The sequence below is a fragment of the Brassica napus genome, unplaced genomic scaffold (genome assembly GCF_020379485.1).
Source record: "Brassica napus cultivar Da-Ae unplaced genomic scaffold, Da-Ae ScsIHWf_1139;HRSCAF=1618, whole genome shotgun sequence".
Classification (NCBI taxonomy): domain Eukaryota; kingdom Viridiplantae; phylum Streptophyta; class Magnoliopsida; order Brassicales; family Brassicaceae; genus Brassica; species Brassica napus.
Genome location: NW_026014564.1, coordinates 40659 through 60445, shown reverse-complemented (window position 1 = coordinate 60445; position 19787 = coordinate 40659). Strand labels below are relative to the sequence as shown.

The 19787-nt window shown below is 30.2% G+C and overlaps 1 protein-coding gene and 1 long non-coding RNA gene across 5 annotated transcripts; both read right to left on the bottom strand.

Annotated features, from left to right (window-relative positions):
• Positions 1 to 5549: 5549 nt before the first annotated feature.
• On the bottom strand, positions 5550 to 9617 carry LOC106451750. 4 transcript variants are annotated; one of them, XR_007330838.1, is made up of 8 exons: positions 9446 to 9617; positions 9232 to 9297; positions 8441 to 8894; positions 8203 to 8312; positions 7970 to 8092; positions 7830 to 7888; positions 6467 to 7109; positions 5550 to 5923 (listed from the first exon to the last, which is right to left on the bottom strand). It is a non-coding gene; the product is annotated as an uncharacterized LOC106451750 (long non-coding RNA). The 4 variants fall into 4 exon arrangements; XR_007330837.1 differs by having other exon boundaries at positions 6467 to 7088; XR_007330836.1 differs by having other exon boundaries at positions 6467 to 7095; positions 9446 to 9616.
• Positions 9618 to 11557: 1940 nt separating this feature from the next.
• LOC106451753 (pinoresinol reductase 1) lies at positions 11558 to 13196 on the bottom strand. Its single transcript, XM_013893731.3, has 4 exons — positions 12797 to 13196; positions 12329 to 12569; positions 11994 to 12197; positions 11558 to 11857 (listed from the first exon to the last, which is right to left on the bottom strand). Exons 1-4 carry the CDS (start codon positions 13142 to 13144, stop codon positions 11697 to 11699), a joined length of 954 nt encoding a protein of 317 aa, XP_013749185.1. The 5' UTR covers positions 13145 to 13196; the 3' UTR covers positions 11558 to 11696.
• Between the last annotated feature and the right edge of the window lie 6591 nt (positions 13197 to 19787).

Sequence of the window (19787 nt, the reverse complement as noted above, 5' to 3'; positions counted from 1 at the left end):
TACAGGTTACAAAGGGGGCTTAAGACACTTATCAAAGTGGAAGAAGTCAAAGCAAAAGGAGATACCTTTGAGCTTTGACAAGTCTGGTTCGGTTATGTTGTGAGGTTGGTGTGCAAGAGGAACTTTGTCACCGGAGAATCACAGAAGTCAAGCTGAATCATCAAGGGACGAGCTGGAAATAGAAATCAAAGGTTAGGGTTTGTTCAAATGTCTAAGGACACAGACAGAGAGAGCAAACGAAACCTGAGATTTTAATGGTGGAGGCGGTGGAAGCTAACACGGTGAAGACAAGCGGCGGTGATGTTGGGATCTTGTCTGTTCACAGAGAATCGAAGAGAGGAAGTGTTCAAAAAGAGAAGAGAAGCAAGGATCGGAGAACGCATACGTCTCCCATAAAGACGGTGTCGAGGAACAGGTGGTGCGTCGGAGAAAACGAGGCGGCGAGCTCGTCGGAGCTTGGGTTTCTTTTCGTAGAGAGAGAGAGAGATGGAGAAACCGAGAAGCCAAGGAATGACCAAAGAGTCAAGATGGAGAATGTGAGGCCTTGATGTCTCTTGGGTCATTCTGGCCGGCTACTGAGCTTCGTACAAGACCTGAAGAATTAAAAAGATTTGGTTAGTTTCATCCTTATCCAAATTTTTTTATAAAACCTTATAAACTTAGGATAAACATGTTATTCCATTTACAACAAGAAATCACATTAGACAATTTTGTATAAATAGGGGTCTAGGCTCTCATTGTTAGACACATAAACATATAATCGTCCATAGAACACGCAACTAGTGCGAGGCTTGTAATATATTTGATTCATAGTGAAAAGTGTTTGTCTCCGGTTTTGAGAGACTTGCCAAACATATTGTAAAAACTAAAATATAATATTATGAGATTAATTCATGTATAAATATTAATATATCAAATATAAATATTAATGAAATTAAAAATTTAATGTTTTAAAAATACGGATCCGATCCGGATATCTGGACCTAAAAATTAAGATATTCGGATTCGGTTTGGACGGATCCAAGATTTTACTATCCGGATTCGGATCCGGGCACCCCAGATATCCTATTTTCGAAGCGGATCCGGAGCAGATCTCGGATCGAATCCAGATATCGGATAATAAGTCTCAGGCCTAATGTGTGGGGTGTTATGATCGTCCAATTTAACTAATTTGCAACTATATATTGTTTTGCTTGTTTTAATGATTACCATTGGTCACCATTTAGAGCCAAAATGATTCCTTGTTAAATATGGGATGGAACAACCATTCATTTTCATTCCTACAATTTTATTCCTATTCGTTCATTTTCTATTTGTTTCTCTTGTTTCCAGAATGGTCACCAGTCGGACAATATATATACATGTTTTGTTTTCTATATTTGTCCTTAATTAGTAGTTATTTTTCCTGTTTTTTCCTGTTATATATCGTCATGTCTGCATTAAAATTGTCAATATTTTGTTCTTGTTTTTGGAATAGCATACTTCAAAGGTCGTAGAAATCATTCCACATAACAATTACTGAAGAAGCAGATATCCAAACAACAGAAATGAAGTCCTCCTCCATAGAAGCACACATTACTTTCAACGTGTTAAACTAATGCTTCATAAAAAGTATGTGCATATAAACCGAGAATCAAAAACCAAACTGGAACCGAACAAAAAGAATGAATCCAGAACCAGACTGATGTTCACAAATAAAAGAGTTGTTTCTATATTTATAAAACCAAAAAAAAAAAAACAGAAACCAAACCATAACCGAATGGACATCGGAATATCTAAAATACAATTTATATATTTTAAAATGTCAATTCTATTTAATTTGAATATTACCAAATATTTTTTAAATACTACTTATAAACCGAATTACCGAGAAAAAAAACTTATCTGACTATTTTTATCCAAAATATTTAAAAATATTCTGAAAGAATTGAATTACCCAAACAGTTTTTATTCGAAATATTTAAATTTATCTAAGTTACCTAGAAAACTGAAAATGAACTAGAAACAAATTGGAACAGAAATTTAAGGGATATTACCCGTTCCTAACCATGTTACCTGAACGGAACCGAAAACAAAAATAATCAATGGATTTCATAAAAATCGAACAGTTACCGATCTCGGAATTTAAAAAAAAAATACATGAATAGAAGCACCTTGAAGATAACTATATTTTGATGAGATGAGAAGGGGATAGATCGAACCAGGCGGAAACCAACTGAAAATAGACTATTGAAGCTAGAAGACTCGCTAGACCCCACAAGATTAGAATCGGCGAAAGACATATTTGTCACAAGATCTTGATCAGAAAAAATTAAGTTGGTAATTGGAGACAAACCCCACTCAAAATATCAAAAGATATGGGACCACAAGCTCCACAATCACCCAGAATCAAATAGTTCTGACATAAGACGCATTTGCATCAAAACATCTACATGCATAAAAAACTAGACATAAAAGAGAAGAAAAAAATACACGAGCCCGACCGAAGATGGCGCTATGGCAGCCTCCATGGCTTCATCCACTGGCTGAAAAAAAAGGAAAAATGGAGGTTGATTCTTTATGTGTCCTGGCTTGCTATCATTTACACTTACTCACTAACAAAGTTACAACAATTTGTTGGAGATAGATTACATCCTCCGAACAAGATCCATCAAGGTAATTGAACTCGGCAAGAGAATAGATTTGGAGAAAATAAGGAAGGCAGTCAGCTATAAAAGGAGAATGTAAAGGATGAAGAAAAGACATTCAAAAATGCACACAAGTCGGTAAAAGATTAGGGTGTACATAGCTAATCTTGTTCTTGCCGAGTTGATCATCTCTTACGATATTTTAGTCTTTTGTAGTTACTTTTTAATCATTAAACAAGTGTCTTTTAAACACCCACCATCGAATTGTGTCTTCAATACGTATGTGCCGAATTCGTATTAAACACAACTTTACAATTAATATATTTTTAATAATTTTTGAATCTATAAAGTAACACTTTGCAATTACAGAATTAAACACTAACATATATCTTTTATATATTAATTAAGAAACATTACAATCTTTAAGTGTAGCCACGTGTCATCACCAGAATGAAATTCAAAATCCTTATAAAATAATTTGGTCCAATTAAGCATATATTATACTTTTCATTAAACTAATCATAAAATTAATTAAAGTGTACACTTACTATTTTCTTTTCTTTCCTTAAATAAAAACTACGAGATTACCAAATATGACTATATATATATGACAATTAGTGATTCTAATAATAAAGATTTGATAATATTTTTTATCTCATCCATCATTTTTTGTTTAATTTTATATTATTAAAATAAATTAAACAATCATATAAACTATAAAATTAAAATATAGATTTCGTATATGTTATATTTTGAATTTTTAAAAACGAAAAATTACTAAAACTGTTAAAATTATTATGTTAAAAATTAATGATCAAATATTTAACATCCTATATATATTAATAGAGAAACATTTAAAAAGTTTAGAACATGTAGTTTGTACTAATTAAAAAAATATCATGTTGAAGTTTGAAAATCAATTGAAATTTTGTTAGTCCAAAATTAAATTGCTAGGGAACGTTATATTATATAGTATGTTCATTATAGACCATTTATTTATCAAATTGAAATTTATTATATATTATTTTCCTTAAATAAAACCTACGGAATTACCTAATGTGATTCTGATATATATAGTAATTAATGATTTTAAATAATGAAGATTTGCTAATAACTCTATACTTTCTATAATTTTTGTTTAATTCTTAATTTTTAAAATAAATTACACAATTACATTAATCATATATTAAAATTTTAGATTTTTTTATATGTTATATTTTGAATTTTTCAAAACGAGTATAAATTACTAAAACTGTTAAAAATCTCACATAAACTTTTGTGATCAATGTTTAATTTTTTTTCTATAATAAGATACAACAATAATAAAATCATATAAATAAATATTTTATTTAATAGGTGTTTATGTATATATATATATATATGTACTTCATATCTTTGATTTATATGTGCAAGCCAATTTATTACATAATAGTAACTGATTTCTTAGTTATTTAATATACAAGACGTCTATCTTAACCTAAGTATGTATCTATTTAATAATTTTGAATCTTAAACATTTTCTAAATCTCAGGCCTAAAAAAAAAAAAAGAAATGAGAATAAACTCAAAAATCAATATTTATATCGAGCAAAACCAAAATGACACAAAAAAGAGAAAAATATCGAAGATAGATAGGATTGGCACGTGAACGTAAACTTATCATAACCATAATTAAAATTTAAATTGCTAATCATAATATAAAACCGAGCTGTCATAGTTTCATTAACCAAATAGTAGGCATGATATTCTCCGGCCTAAACGTTAGGTTTTTATGCAATAAATAATTTTTGACCTAAAATATTTTAAAAATAAGATCAGTTCACTAGTAAACAAATTATGTAATTAACAAAAAAAATTAAAAATTATTTAAGGGCCAGAAATATTAATTTGATCAATAATATAAATTTTATTTTCCTACGATATTTCTTAAATAATTTTCATATAAATTTTTAACCTGCGCAAAGCGCATGTCTTATCCTAGTAAAAGGTTATTAGTGGGCTCTACATACAGATTTTATTAAGGGAGAATTGAAAAAATGGGACACTTTGAACTTTTGTTTGTCACAATAAGATTTCTCATATTTTTACCAATTTTGGACATGTATTGCCCCCTTCTTTAATGGGAAAATAGTAAATTACATTTTAAAAATGTACAAAAATATGAAAACTATTGGAAACATAAGTATGACAATATATATGTTTAAACTTTTTTTACAAAAAATTGGAATCATATTTTATTTTATCTTCTAGGTACAGTTAGAAAACTCATTCTGGTAATCTACCTAGTTTATATGTTTGATTCTAAGTTTTAAACATAGATATATCAAGGATATATACCGTAAACTAACATTTCTTGTATATTCTAGCACATATAGAATCAATTACGTTATAATCAAGAAAGATGTATGCGGTCAACCTACAGTTTGATAACGACATATAGCCACAACTCAATGATATACTTGACATAACTTGTTCTGCCTTTTACCTTATATGACGCCTACATGAAGAATACATTTTTCACCTCCTATACGGTGTTCTGGTTATGTAGTGTACATATTCTACGCAAATCGTAAAAATATGGAAACTTCCATATTCTGTTAAAGAAGTTTCCTAAATCTAAACTAAATCTTCCCTAAATATCTCATAGAATATTATCTCCCACGTTTTTCTCCTTCTCCCACGATCTTTTCTCTTCGTTGTTTGTGTTTCTCTCTTCTTGATCAACATAGTCATCTCTTTTCTCTATCAATACAACATGATTCTAATCTATGTTAAATCTGGTGAATGGATGTCTAGTTGCAGTGATGAGTGGAGTTTCGTGGTTGACAAAAAAAAGACGTTGTCGAATGGTAACATTAGAAACTACTGCTACGTTGAAGCAGCTCAAGATCATGGTGTGTGAAGATTACGGGGTGGACCATAATGTCGTTAATACTGACTCATCATAATCATAATAGCCAATTATTGGCTTTAAAGCATTGCAAGTTCTCAAAATGTCTCAATATAAAGCTCATGTACACCAACACACTGATTAAGATGATAGAACTAATAAAGCAACCAAGCAAACACCACATTCAGTTTTTTTCGATCTTATTTCTCATATTCTTAGACAATGCCCAATGTACTTGTGAGATTATTATTGACAATCATCATTGTCCCATTGCATACTTCTGGGTCCACGATCGGGCAGTGCTCTCGTACTTGACACCGGTCTGTCTTGTAGGTGTGAGCTATTTCTGGAACCAAAGGATCATCAGGGTTTGGATCTGTCAGCAATGAACATATAGACAGAAGAACCTGTAGAAAACCAACACCAACCTGTTTTAGCACTTGAGAATATGAAAATTAAAGAATCTCAGTTTATCCACGAAAGTATATTCAAGCAAGTCACTCATGTAAAATATAAAATGGAAATCCAGATGTCATGTCATCAATATTGATAAGGAAGACCTTGATTAGAAGGTAACTCCTAATAAAATAGATAGCCCCTCGAGAATCACTGAGCTAATACCAAATATAAGCTCAATCTTTGGCCAAAACGAATAATCACAACAGAGGAGGTGGGTAAAGACGTGACTGTAACATATCATCACCGACATGACCTAAACAACAATCATCAATTTCATTAGAACCAAAATAACTCATACTGTAACATAAAAACACATTCACTATATACTGATGATACAGAGTGTGAAGCGAAGAGAAAGAAGAGACTGTCTGACGAAATCGTAGAGAACAAATCACCATTAGAGACGAAATAAAAAGGAGGAAAGACGAAAACGAGATTAGAGACGAAATAATTGATGATTTCCAATAAAGAAACAAGTATTCTCTGCTCACCTTAAATCACCATTGATAGGGGTTGAAGGTACGTTGGAGAAGAAGATTAAAGGGAAAAAGAAATTAGGGTTAAACGAATTGTTTTAACTCTTTCGTGGATTTCTATTAATATTCTTTTTTCTGTTTTTATTTTTCCCTTTTTAATAAAACTTAAATCAATTACAAAATATTAAGATTAATTAAGTTAATTGAAGGATATCAATACTATTAAAACAGAAGGCCTTTTTTTGAGGTGCCCTTCTGTTTTAACAATATTTACATGTAACTGCCACTGGCTAATACAAAACCTATGATTTTATTTACATAATCATTTTAATTCAACAGGTCATTATTTTTTTAATACTTTTCTCTTTTTAGTTAAGTTAATTAACCATAGCTACGCATCTACTATGCGACGGTTTGAAAACTAAACATATCAAAGTTGTACCTTTTTTTTCTTAAACCATCACAAGAATAGCTTAAACACACTGATTATCATTAGCAGAATATGTAACAATTTTTTGTATATTGAAATCTAGATCATCATGTTCACAAAAAAAAAAGAAGATCATCATGTTCCTTCCATCAACATTGACGCTTAAACATTTAAATTTGCTAGGTGTCTCCTCACAAATTTTGGATACTGCAAGCTTCAACATTAAAACTATACTTTCGTCAATGTTTTAACCATTCATAACTTCCAATCAATATTTTACTTACGATCAATTGCAAACTTCAACCATACATGGTGCTCTATTCAATTTTATGAATATCTAACAATCGTGTTTATATATATTTGGAAGCTTGCAATTTTAGATGTATAGCATGAAGCTACAAACGAACCCTAAACCCCAAAACCAGATTTTTTTTTATTTATTAATTAATTTATTAAAATTGTGCAATGTAAATCATATGGATAACTATTGGGGTTAAAAGCCGGTATATAAAGATATTTGATATACTAAATACCCAAATGTTGAGAATATAACGGGATTAACAACTGTGCAATATACTTGAACAGATTATTGTAGTTGCAAATCTTTTTTTCATAACAGATTTCCGGAGTTAATATACATAACAATAGTGAATATACTAAATCATAAATACCCAGCCAATCGTTATAGTTCCATATCTTCACCATATCAATCACATAAAATCAAAACAAGAAAGCGGGAACTTTGGTAACTTAAACATCCATTATAATAAACCCGAAAAACTAATTTTCCATAACTTGAATAAACTTGATAGTCAAGATATGAGATTTTCCTAAACTCACGGCCTATATTTTCTAACTAAATTGAATGCGAATAACCTAAACTCAAAGCAAACACGCTGTTTTCTATACGTTTCTCATATAATGTCTTCCAAGCAAAAGATTTTGTACCTTGATGATATTAGGCCATGGAAAACGACATTGTTGATCCAAGCCAAAGTGGTACATACCTGGAAACCAACCATTACCGGGTAGGTGAGACTTTAGAAATCATATTTGCAGACAAAAAGAGAAATACTTGCATGTTTTACGTTTATCCTTCATGATTTGGATTTATTATCTTTCATGCCATCTCTGTATTAAACTGTCTTGAGTAAAACACTAATCTTCTAAGTGTATGGATACACATCTTCGGTCCTATTTCATGGTAATTCCTGAAGTTTACAATATAAATCATATTAGAAACTTTATGTTTATATAAGTTTATAAATGACACTACTATATATATAACATATTAAGCTTTATGTTGATATAAAACACTTACCTTCAGTCAGTTTCGATTTTTTCACTCTTTAGATGACAAAACTTGGTAATTCCTGAAGTTTACAATCTTTTTCATTTGTATTGATCTTTGTGGACTCCCCTTTAGAAAACCTAAAACAAAAACCAAAACAAAAGAGAGTATTAATAATAAGAAAACAGCTTTAGAAGAATTGATAATCAAAATAATAATTAGGTCTTTAGACCTCACGGTATATCATTGAGAATACCAATTCTCTTACTGCGTTTAAGAAGATCTGCTGAATACGCTTTGGTGCTGTATATGTTGTTAACCACTTCTTCCGTTGCTCATGATTGAAAAGAATATGGAATTCCACCATACAACGTCTGGGAACTATAATACAAAATACCATATTAGTATTGTAACATTTAATATATGCTGCAATCGTTAATAATGTGACTGATCGAGAACTTCAAGACAATAGACAAAAGAGAAAACTTATCTTTAGTGTTTGAGACTTCGTACTTGCTCCCACTTTGTTGTATTTTATCCAACTACAGGACTTCCATGAAGAACATTTAAAACAAATTCATTAGAAAACGCATAATATAAGAAAATCAGAGAGAAAATATACTAAAAGCTCCAAAAGTACAGAAAGAATCTATGTTATAAGAGAACACTTATCTTTATAGTGTGAGACTTCAGTCATCCTCTGACTTTGCAGTATGAAACTCCTATAGAACAATACAGCAAAATAGCTCTTTTAGAAATCCAAAAATTATTTGGTGTCTACAGGTCAAAACTTCTACTAAGTCAAGCAAACAGTATTTTCAAGGACAAAACAAGAGACCTTATACTTTGACAATATTTCTATTAGTTTTGAGTCTTTTGACTAACAAAACAGAATAAAAAGTTCACCTTCTCTAGAGTCTTTATAGTACGATAATGTTGTTGCTAATTAAAAAAAAAAAAGTCTTCTCATTTGTTTGTCCTATCTAAAAAGTACAACATATGAAAAGAAGGATAAAAACCAGAAAATTATTTTAAACCATAGCTATATCTAAAACTTACTTCTATTTTGTCGGATTATGTGAAAAGGTGAACTTCATCTGTAGTTAAACCTTGCTTTGAACGAATCTGGACAAATCGGTGATTTCATATAAATGTACTTTTGTACTATTTTGTTAACAACTTGGATATTCTTGCATGTCAAAATACATACAGAGTAAGAGCACAAACAAAAAAATTGAGACACTAGAAATCTTTAATCAAAGCAAAAACTTACCGATTGTGAAGAGAATGCATGTTTGAAAGATCTCTTTCTGGAAAAATTTGATCCTTTAACTTCTCAATCCTATTGTTTTTCTTTCTTGAGTTTTTTCAGAATCATCGCTTTGGATGGAGAGATCTATCTGTCGGTTGTTCTTTTTTACAGACACTACTTTCTGATATTTTTCTTCTGGATAACTCCATGATTATTCAGACCACAAATTTTTAAAAAAATATAGGAGGTGATTGGTAGTGTCTGTAGAAGCTGTGGAAAGCCTATTTAACTTTTAAAACCATCTTTTAAATCAATCATGGTTTTATTTAGAAGCTGTAAATAGACTTTTAATTTCTATAGCCATTTTTAAAAGCAATCATGCTTTTATTTTTAAAATTGATTCCAAAGCCAAAACATTAAAATAAGAAATATGTTAGTTTTAGAAAGCAAAATTTTCTAGAGCTTTTAATTAGTGCTCTGAAAAATTTTCTACACCAAAATAAATTAAAGTCAAAGTTTAAAATTTAAAGCCTAAATCTTATAGCAAAAAATAGAAAGCTACAGCTTCAACCAATCACACCCAATAACTTTAGACATTTTGACAAAAAAAAAACTCTACATTGACTATTTCTGGACCAACAAAGCAACAATATTGTCTGAAGCCCAGTTCGTGTTTTACAATTAAAATTAAACAAAGTCCAAATGTAAGTATAGTTATTAAAGAAAAAACCTATATACAATAATGAAAATAATGGCTGAGCTAATCTCATCTTTATTTAAATTGTATTGATATACTATATCATTTATTCTAAAATATTTATATAATTATGCATATAAGAACCAAATTAACAGAATTAATACGAAAGTAAAAAATAAATGAGAACGCAAAGTAATAGAATTTACTATATTTATTTTAAAATTATCAATATTATAAACTAAACATAAATTGTACTGAACTTAAAATTTTTAGTTGATTTCTAACATTTTTTCTAAACAAAACCGAAAACTAAAAAAACGAAATGGAGTTTATAAAGAACTAAACAGTTATATATTTTTTTGAACCAAAAACTAACTCTCACAATCAAATCAGAACTAAATCAAAAACTAAAAAAATTACAAATTAGAACATATCCGAAAACCAAACGTCCATATCAAAATAACCAGAAATATTAACAAATATTTGACTGAAAAATATGTATACTAAAAAAATAAAATAACTTATAGACATCTAAACTCAAATGTTAAAATTCTAATAAAAATGTTGTAGCTATAAAACCAAAATAATTAATCTGAATATGAAGGATGAACCTCAAAATATTAATTATTCTTAGTTTAAAGTTGTAAAATATTTTAAAAATACTACTTATAACCGAAACACCCAAAAATAGATTACTCTACTACTTTTCATCCGAGATATTCAAAATTGTCTTAATTTTCCGAAATAACTGAATCACCCAAAAAAATTGTTTAAAATATTTAAATTTATCCGAGTTATCTGATATTGTATCTAGCAAAATCCAAAATGTAACTTTTTTATCCAAATTATTCAAAATTATCCAAATATGGAAACGAAAAAACTGAATTGAACTCTATTTTATCAGGTTCCTAAGGTTATTATCCGAATCAAACCAAAAACCAAAATAATCCAACATAAACTAAAATCATGTTCATAAATAACCAAACGGTTCCTATATATTTTGGACTGTATAAACAAAATCACAATCGAATTGGCACAAATAAAAAACTGAAACTGAACCTAAAATCCAACTCCTATGACTTAACATATTAGTGAACTGACGGATTAGTTGAATTTTCAATAAAAGATAATCCCGCGCTTTCAAAGCGCGGGTCAAAATCTAGTAATGGTATTAAAGAGAATATAAATCTTAGTTACCTAAATAATCTTCTACAAATTCTATTGGGACAAATCTTAGTTGAAAGTGTCTCTTTTTTCCAATTTTCTCTTTTATTCTTTTATTAATTGGTTGCCTTATAGTATTGAAATCTGTATTTTCCCATTTTCTAATGCATCTCATTTTTGGAGAAAAAGATGTTCCTCATTTATTTGTATTCAGTTTTCATCCTTTCAACGTTTGAACGTAATCAGTTTTTGTTGTTGTTCTGGTATGGTTGTTAAGAAAAGAAGAGATCATATATATTTGTTGCATAATGAGTACATTGCACTTTGAGTAACACGAAAATACATGAATATAAGAACTTCAAACTTATGATATGCATATTTATCATAGATATGATTTTGACCAAATTGTAATCAGAGGAACATTCTTAAATAATCATCCATACGCTTGTACTTGACATCCGGATAGAGACTTGACGCTTCTTCATCTTCTCCGACTTTGTGATCAGTGAGACATCCTTCATAGAAGATATGATAAAAATGTCCTATCCCTGCTTGATGTGGAATCTCCATGTCTACATTAATATAACAAATTAGTTAACATTTAATGGGCTTTATGTTTTAAACGGACATAAAGCCTAGTCTATTAAGCACGTGTAGCTGAAAATGATATATAGTTTATATACTATGTTACATTATTAGTGGACTTACGTTCAATGTTGGCAAGGAAGTCTTTTGCAGCAATATTGGTTTTCTCCAATTCGTTTCCGGTTAGCTTTTCCCAAATTTTAACCAATTCATTTTGAGTGAGAACGTTGTCCTGAGGTCTGATATACACGGTTTTGTTCACTGTTCGTGGATCGTCTAGTGTTTTTGCGGTGTATTTTGCGATATCGTCTTCATCAGCGAACACCACTACGAAGATAACACCATTAAAGATTGATTGCTTTAGAAACTTATGAGGTTAATCATTCAAATCTAAGAACTAATTAATGACCACACTTAGAAGAGTAAAGTTTTTCTTTGGAGGTAGTAATGATTTTTACCTTTTACGTTTCCGTCTCCATATATATTAGCTTTTTTCTTTGGAGGGAGTAAAGTTTCCATCTGAGATAAGTTTCCGGCAAAATATGCGGCGAAGCAAGCGCCAACAACGTAAGTGTAAGGTATTCCGGCAGCTTCAATAGCATGACGCACTTCCATTTTTTGGTCGAACGTTTCTCGTCCTGGTGGTAAAGCATGTCCCATACGTGGTGGATCCATACCAAACTCAGATGGTAAAAACCGCTGAAACAATTATTTTTATCAATCTTATTATTTAAAAATAAAATATAATAGACACCCATCCAAAGTACTACAATGAAATGTTTTATCAAATTAACACACTTTTGATTTGTTTGAAATATTAGGTTAAGTTTTCTATTTAAGCATGTTATTAGAAACGCAAAAAGTTAAAAACAACAAACTTATCAGCAGTTTTTTAATTTTTCTCAGCCCACCAATCTTAATCTCACCTTGACATTACCAGCCTCTATGATGGCTTCAACGAGCTTAAGCTGGACAAGGATGTTATGGCTACGGAAGTGAACGCCCGACATGGCGGAGACAACGACGTCTACGAGTTTCACGGCTGATACGAGGCTTTGGTGGTCGGAGAAAGAAGCCTCGACGAGACGAGCACCTAGTTTCTTGAATGAGAAAAGGAGTTGGACTTTCTCGATGTCTAGACCAATCTCTGGCCGCTGCAAAACATAAGTTTCGTGACCTTCAGCCAAACACGCCCTCACGATTCTCTTCCCTAAGTAACCCGTCGCTCCCACCACCAAAACGCGCGTTTTCTCGCCGCTTTTGATCCCTCCCATTTCGTTTTTCTTGATTTTTGTGTTTGGTAGAAGTCTCTCGCTCGCTTCTGTATATATATATGGGTCGAAACATATATATGTGTATATATAGATATATGTATGTACATCTAATGGATTATTGTATGCATTGTAAGTAAAGTTATTGAGGGTATATGACGCCTATAAAATAAATTAATACTTTTCAGCTGAATATTTTTTTAATGAATGATATGTAAACGAAACATACGATTTGTTTAGGAGAGATATGTTTTTAACGAATTAATGTTATGTTAAAGAAACATACAGTTTGCATCTTATGAATGAATTAATGTTATGTTATACACAGTTAGTAACATATAGTGTGGATTTCGGTTATAAAATTAAAAATATAACTTATATATACGTATTTATATATGATACTTGAGATATAATGTGATGTGAAAAAGCTTATCATTGGATTATAAACATTCATTGTGGTTACATAAAAGCACTGAAATTTGTTTATGTTCAAAATGTATTTGACATTGTATGTATCCTAGTTATATGTAGTGGTTTTTGTAAGACAGCAGTTTTGTAGTGTCTTAAAGCAATTCATTTGAAAATATAAATTTTTAAGCTTTATAATCTTTAGCGGAAAAATATTGATATATTTTTCTGGGCTTTTTGCAAAATTGACATACAACTCAAAGTCAAACACAAAACTAACTTCCTTTTTTTTAGAAATTAGTTTTACCCTTTTCACCTCACAAGTTCATATAATTCACGAAAATGCCATCAATTTTTTTTATTTTTTTTTTCGAAAATGACATTTTTACTCTCTCATCCTCATCATTTTCAAGTAATTACAAGATTGCCATTGTCATCAATATCCTAACCACCATGAACAACCAATTTGAAACTCTTAATGCTCCCAAAATCAATTTACTCTTCTTCTTTCTCCATTCTTATGAACTAAACACAACATCTCTATCACTTTCTCTCCACATTCAGCTAAAAAAAACCAAGATTTTGATTCTACATTTTTTATGGTTTATAGAGTCAAAGAAGTTAACGATTCTGGGTGGGTCACTTTCGTTTGAGATTATGTGTTCTTGGAGAAGCCTTATGTGTGCTAAGGAAGTTATTTCACCAATTTAAGGTATGAAATCGAGTTTTTTTTTCCAGATCTGTTCGTCCAGACGGCTTACAGGTAAGTCGTCTGGTTGTAGATGACTTACCTGGAAGTCGTCTGGTCAACGCAGAGGTTATTTTTGCAATTGACTTTGAAATCTGTTTTCTGAGACGACTGAAAGTTAAGTCGTCTGATTTTGTTTGGTTACAAAAAAATCTCCAAAGAACCTAGACGACTTACATTTCAGTCGTCATAGGTTAGTTTTGCATTTAACTGGATTATTTCAGAAGTTTGACTTTCCTCGACAACTTACATTTCAGTCGTCTGGTAAAAATTGAAATATCAATATTTTATTAAAACTAGACGACTTACAGTTAAGTCGTCATAGGTTAGTTTTGCAATTGAAAAAAAAACTTCAATATTTAATTATACCCAGACAACTTACAATTCAGTCGTCCGCACGACGACTTACATGTAAGTCGTCCAGGATTTTAATCTGAGATTCTGGTCAAACCTCGTAAATCATGGACGACTTACATGTAAGTCATCGGACAGACGACTGAATTGTAAGTCGTCTATATATAATTAAATATTAAAGTTTTATTTTTTAATTGTAAACTAACCTATGACGACTTAAATGTAAGTCGTCGAGTTTTAATAAATTATGGATATTTGAATTTTTCACCAGACGACTGAAATGTAAGTCGTCCAGGAAAGTCAAACTTCTGAAATAATACAGTCAAATGCAAAATTAACCTATGAAGACTGAAATATAAGTCGTCTAGCTTTTTGGAGTTTTTTAACCAAACAAAAGTAGACGACTTATTTTTCAATCGTCCCAGATAACAAATTTCAAAGTCAATTGCAAAAATAACCTCTGCGTTGACCAGACGACTTATATTTTAGTCATCTGGAAGACTTAGATTGAAGTCGTCCGCGTCGACCTAAATGGACGATTTCTCTAGAAGTCTACTAGATGACCTTCGTGGATGTCGTCTGCGTCAATGTTTAATAAACTTGCATTTTCTCTAAAATTATAAGAACTTTTTAACATTTTCTTGTTAATTCATGTTTATTAATGAATATTTGGGCTACTGAATGAAATTTATAACTTAATTGGTGATATTTATGAGGTTACCAATATTTACGTTAATTAAAATTTCTAACTGATCCGAGAAGACTTTCGTGGAAGTCTTCTCCGCTAGTTTTTAAGTCTTCTACGCTAGTTTTTGAATAACATGTATTTTTAAGAGTGATAAGTAACTTCAAGATATGTAAAACTCATATCTTAAAAATATGTTATCTTCCTTAGTTTTACTAAATTTGACTAAGTTTTTCAACACAAACTTATAAAAAATATGATATGATTTGACTAGTTACTATTGTTTGTTTCCATCTCTTAAGTATTATTGTTATAGACACTAATGATGATTATTGTTATGAGTTGTAAGAAGGATTAAAATACTTCTTAAAATGTTGTATCAATATGAAGCTACCAACATTCTTGTTTATTAAGATGAGAAAAAGGCCACTGGAGTTTATTATTGCATATGAGAGATCCAAATATAAGAAAAAGGCTACTGAACTCTATTATTTCATTGATTTGTAAATGTGTAAACACATTGTTAGCACATGTATTACATCTTGGGAAACATTATTACTGATTTTACAAAAAATTCACAACTAAAAGAGTAAACATGCAATTCACAAAACAGACCACAAACAAAACTATTATAGATCATTCCTCTACAAAGACAAGCTTGGACTCCACTTGATATGGAAAAAGACTTTTTCAAAAGACATCCAGGAAGTCCAGACGACTTCTAGGAAGTCCAGACGACTTCCAGACAACGTCCAGGAAGTCCAGACGACTTTCAGGAAGTCCAGACGACTGAAATGGAAGTCCAGACGACTGAAATGAAAGTCGTCTGGAAGACTTTCTGGAAGTCGTCTAGTGCATTATATTTTAGACGACTAACATGTAAGTCGTCCCAGAAGTTTTCCAGATCTGAAAACCTGCATATCAAATCCAGATCTGAAAATCTGCATATCCAAAAACATTCAAATGGCTTAAAACAGAAAAATGAGTGGAAGATTAGATAAATCTACCTTTATAGAACACACAAAAATACATATCTAAAATTAATAGATTTACCTATAAATGAGTGGAAGATGAGTACCATCTGATTAGAAACCTGCAAAAGAAGATAGATTAGTAAGAAAGACATGAGACAAAACTGAAAAAATCATATAAAGTTTGGTGTTTTCAAGTCAAAGAGATTAGAGAGAGGTTGAAGAGTTTTAGAATGATGAACATTACATTTTTGTTGCAGCCATTTGAGAGGAGGAGAGAGAATGTGTAAAAAAATTTATATAGGGAGACAAAAAATCCAATTAGGTTATTTAGACGACTTCCTAGACGAATTACTTGTAAGTTGTCCAGAAGGCTTTAATATTTTTAGCGAGAAATTAAAATATTTTTAGTGGAAAACTAAATAGAAGACTTCTCAGACGACTTACAAGTAAGTCGTCTTGTTTAAATTATTTAAGCGGGAATTTTTTTTTAAAAAAAAAATTAGGCGGGAATATTTGGACGACTTACATGTAAGTCGTCTGTTTTAATTTCTTCACCAGACGACTGAAATGTAAGTCGTCTAGATCCTAAACATAACCCCTAAACTTAATTAACTGACTTAACACTTCATAAAATCAAATTAAACTTCAAAAGTGTTTACTATACACAAAAATAAACACGTATATGTAAAAAAATTAATTTTTCAAAAAAAATATTCAAACTTTCCAAAATCTAACCCTAAGAATACATACAACACTACAATATATGTTGCCAAACCCTAGACCAAAGAGTACCATGATTCACTACCTACACTCATCTATGTTGAAAACAATTCAATTTTGTTATATTTTAATTTATATCACTTAAAACTGTTTATAAATACATTATTTTAATTTTTTGCTTATCAAAATATTTTTTTAAAAATTTATAAATTATTTTTAAGATAAGCTACACCAGAAGACTTACTTTGAAGTCGTCCAGATGACTTCCAACATCTTAAACGACTTAGACGATTTACTAGGGCTATATTCGTAAAAATGGCTTCTGTTTTTTTGTTTGGTCAGAAGGAGCTGGACTGTAATTTCACAAGGCTTGTAGGTTAGTTTTGCATTTGATTCAAGTTTGGGTATAAGTTTAGAGTTAAAATCAAGTTGTGGGTTAATTTTAGTAAATTTTCCTATTTTTTTCTCCATAGAAAACAATCAATTAATTTGGGATTCTTATGCATGCATTCATTTACAAGCATTATATCATTTATTTGAAATTTGATGTTGTATATATGTATTCAACCCACTATATCATAATTTTAAAGTTAATTTCAACGGTCACGAAGAAATCACCTGATCATCTTCATTTATTGTACACACGTAAACTCCTAAACATATGATAATTTGTATAACGTAGATTAAAATCATAGATCCAATGGTGTAAAAGTTTTGTATATATCTAAATTATCTCTGAAGTAAACAAACTTTTTTTTGTCTAAAAGCCGTTGAAGGGTGGATGTAATGTCCCACACGGCGCACTCTTTACAATTGTCAACCAATTTTGTTCAGTTTCATCTTTTTCTGACATGATTTCTTCAGATTTAATCTTTTACCTACTGGTTTTATATTACCCAGGGTAAGAAATTAATAACCGAAAGTTCACATATTCTCAACATCGTCACGTGAAACAGGAAAACAATATTTTACTTTACTTATTCATATTGATATTCATTAAGATGGGGCATGATCGTCTGATATAATATAATTTATAGCCTTTTTTTTTTTGCGTACAATTTCTAGCGTTTACCATAACTTTTTTTTTTAAATTGGGCATCATTAAATATAGGACGTACACTATTTTCTTACAATATAAGTTTTTTTTTTTTGAACAACATTTCTTACAATATAAGGTTAAACGTATATAGAAACTAAATTTCAACGATATATATATATATATATATATTATAATTATAAAATTTGCATGAGCTGAGGTCTTTTTTTAACACTTTTTTTTTATTGAAACTGATTTGGAATATGACATCAAAGCATAATATAGTTCCGTCTCAATACTGCAATCTGCAACATATAAAAATCCAAAAAATCAACATATAAATTCTATCCTTTGGGCTTTTTCAATTGTACGAACAACAATATTATAATTTTTAGTTTTCTAGAATAAAGATAATGATTTCATTTGAAGAAAAACAAAACTCTTCAACAACCCTAAATGGGGCGGTCTTCCATTGCCGTAAAGTAGTACTTGCAAAGCTTAAGAACAAACACAAACAAGACCAAATAATTGAGTTCATTAGCTCATAGCATGTTAACCTTTTTTTTTTAACAAAAAAAATGCATGTTAACCTTTTTTAAATACATTTTTTGTTAGAACATGCTATTTCGTTTATCATGAAACTTCACCAAATATCAAAGTTCATTTTAAAAACAAGAAAACCCATTAAAGACGATGAATGGTAAAACTACAAGTTGCTCTATACAATCATTCTAAAATTAGTGTAAATCATAAAACCAAAATTAAAATTAAAATCATGAGAAAAAAAACGAGAAGGAATTAATTATACCAATAGATAGAGGTCGATAGGGTTTGGTTGTCAAAAGAAAAAAAGAGAGAGAGAGAGAGAATGGGGTTGGTGAAGGCACCGTCATTGGTTGAGTTAGGTGCCACGTGTGAAGATATTGTGTTCTCACATTATAAAATTAAATTTTGATATCATAATCAAAAAGTATTTGAAACTTGTGTCATATGGTGATAGGAAGAAAAGCAAATGATGGTGGTTATAGTTTCAGTGTTTCACGCAATATTCAAGATACCGCTAGAGATTAGCTGAATCTTTGTTTGATATTGACATACACTCCGATTGCCGGTGGTTTTAAACCCAGGAGAAAATCTTAGAAACTCTGTACTACTTTTTGACCTTGAATCTTTTTGTTTTTTTTTTGGTAAAATATTAAAATGAAAAACTGTTTCACCTTTTTGCCAGAAAATCCGAATAATGCTTTTTGCCAGAAAATCCGAATAATGTAAAGACATCCGCATTGGCAAGTGTCTCCATAGATCTCTCATGATTAAAATAACAAAACACAAAAAAGTACTCACTCTGTTCCAAAATAGATAAAATTTTAAGATATTGCACAATTATTAAAAAAATTATTTTTTATTTAAAATATCATTAAATTATAAATTAAAAATTATTTAACCAATTAAAAAATAGTCTACAAAAACATTATTGGTTACACAGTTTTAGATAAAGTTAAAAAGTTACATTAATATATGGAAACATCATCTATTTTGAAACATCCAAACTTTCCTTAAACATCATTTATTTTGAAACAGAAGAAATAAGTAAAAGAAAAAGAGAAGGTGTTGATCGGTTCTTCTGAGAGGTGCTCACATCTTTTGTTGAGAAATTTTTATTAAATATGTTACCTTCTCATTGGGTAATATTTTTTTATCATTATAACAGGTCTTGAGAG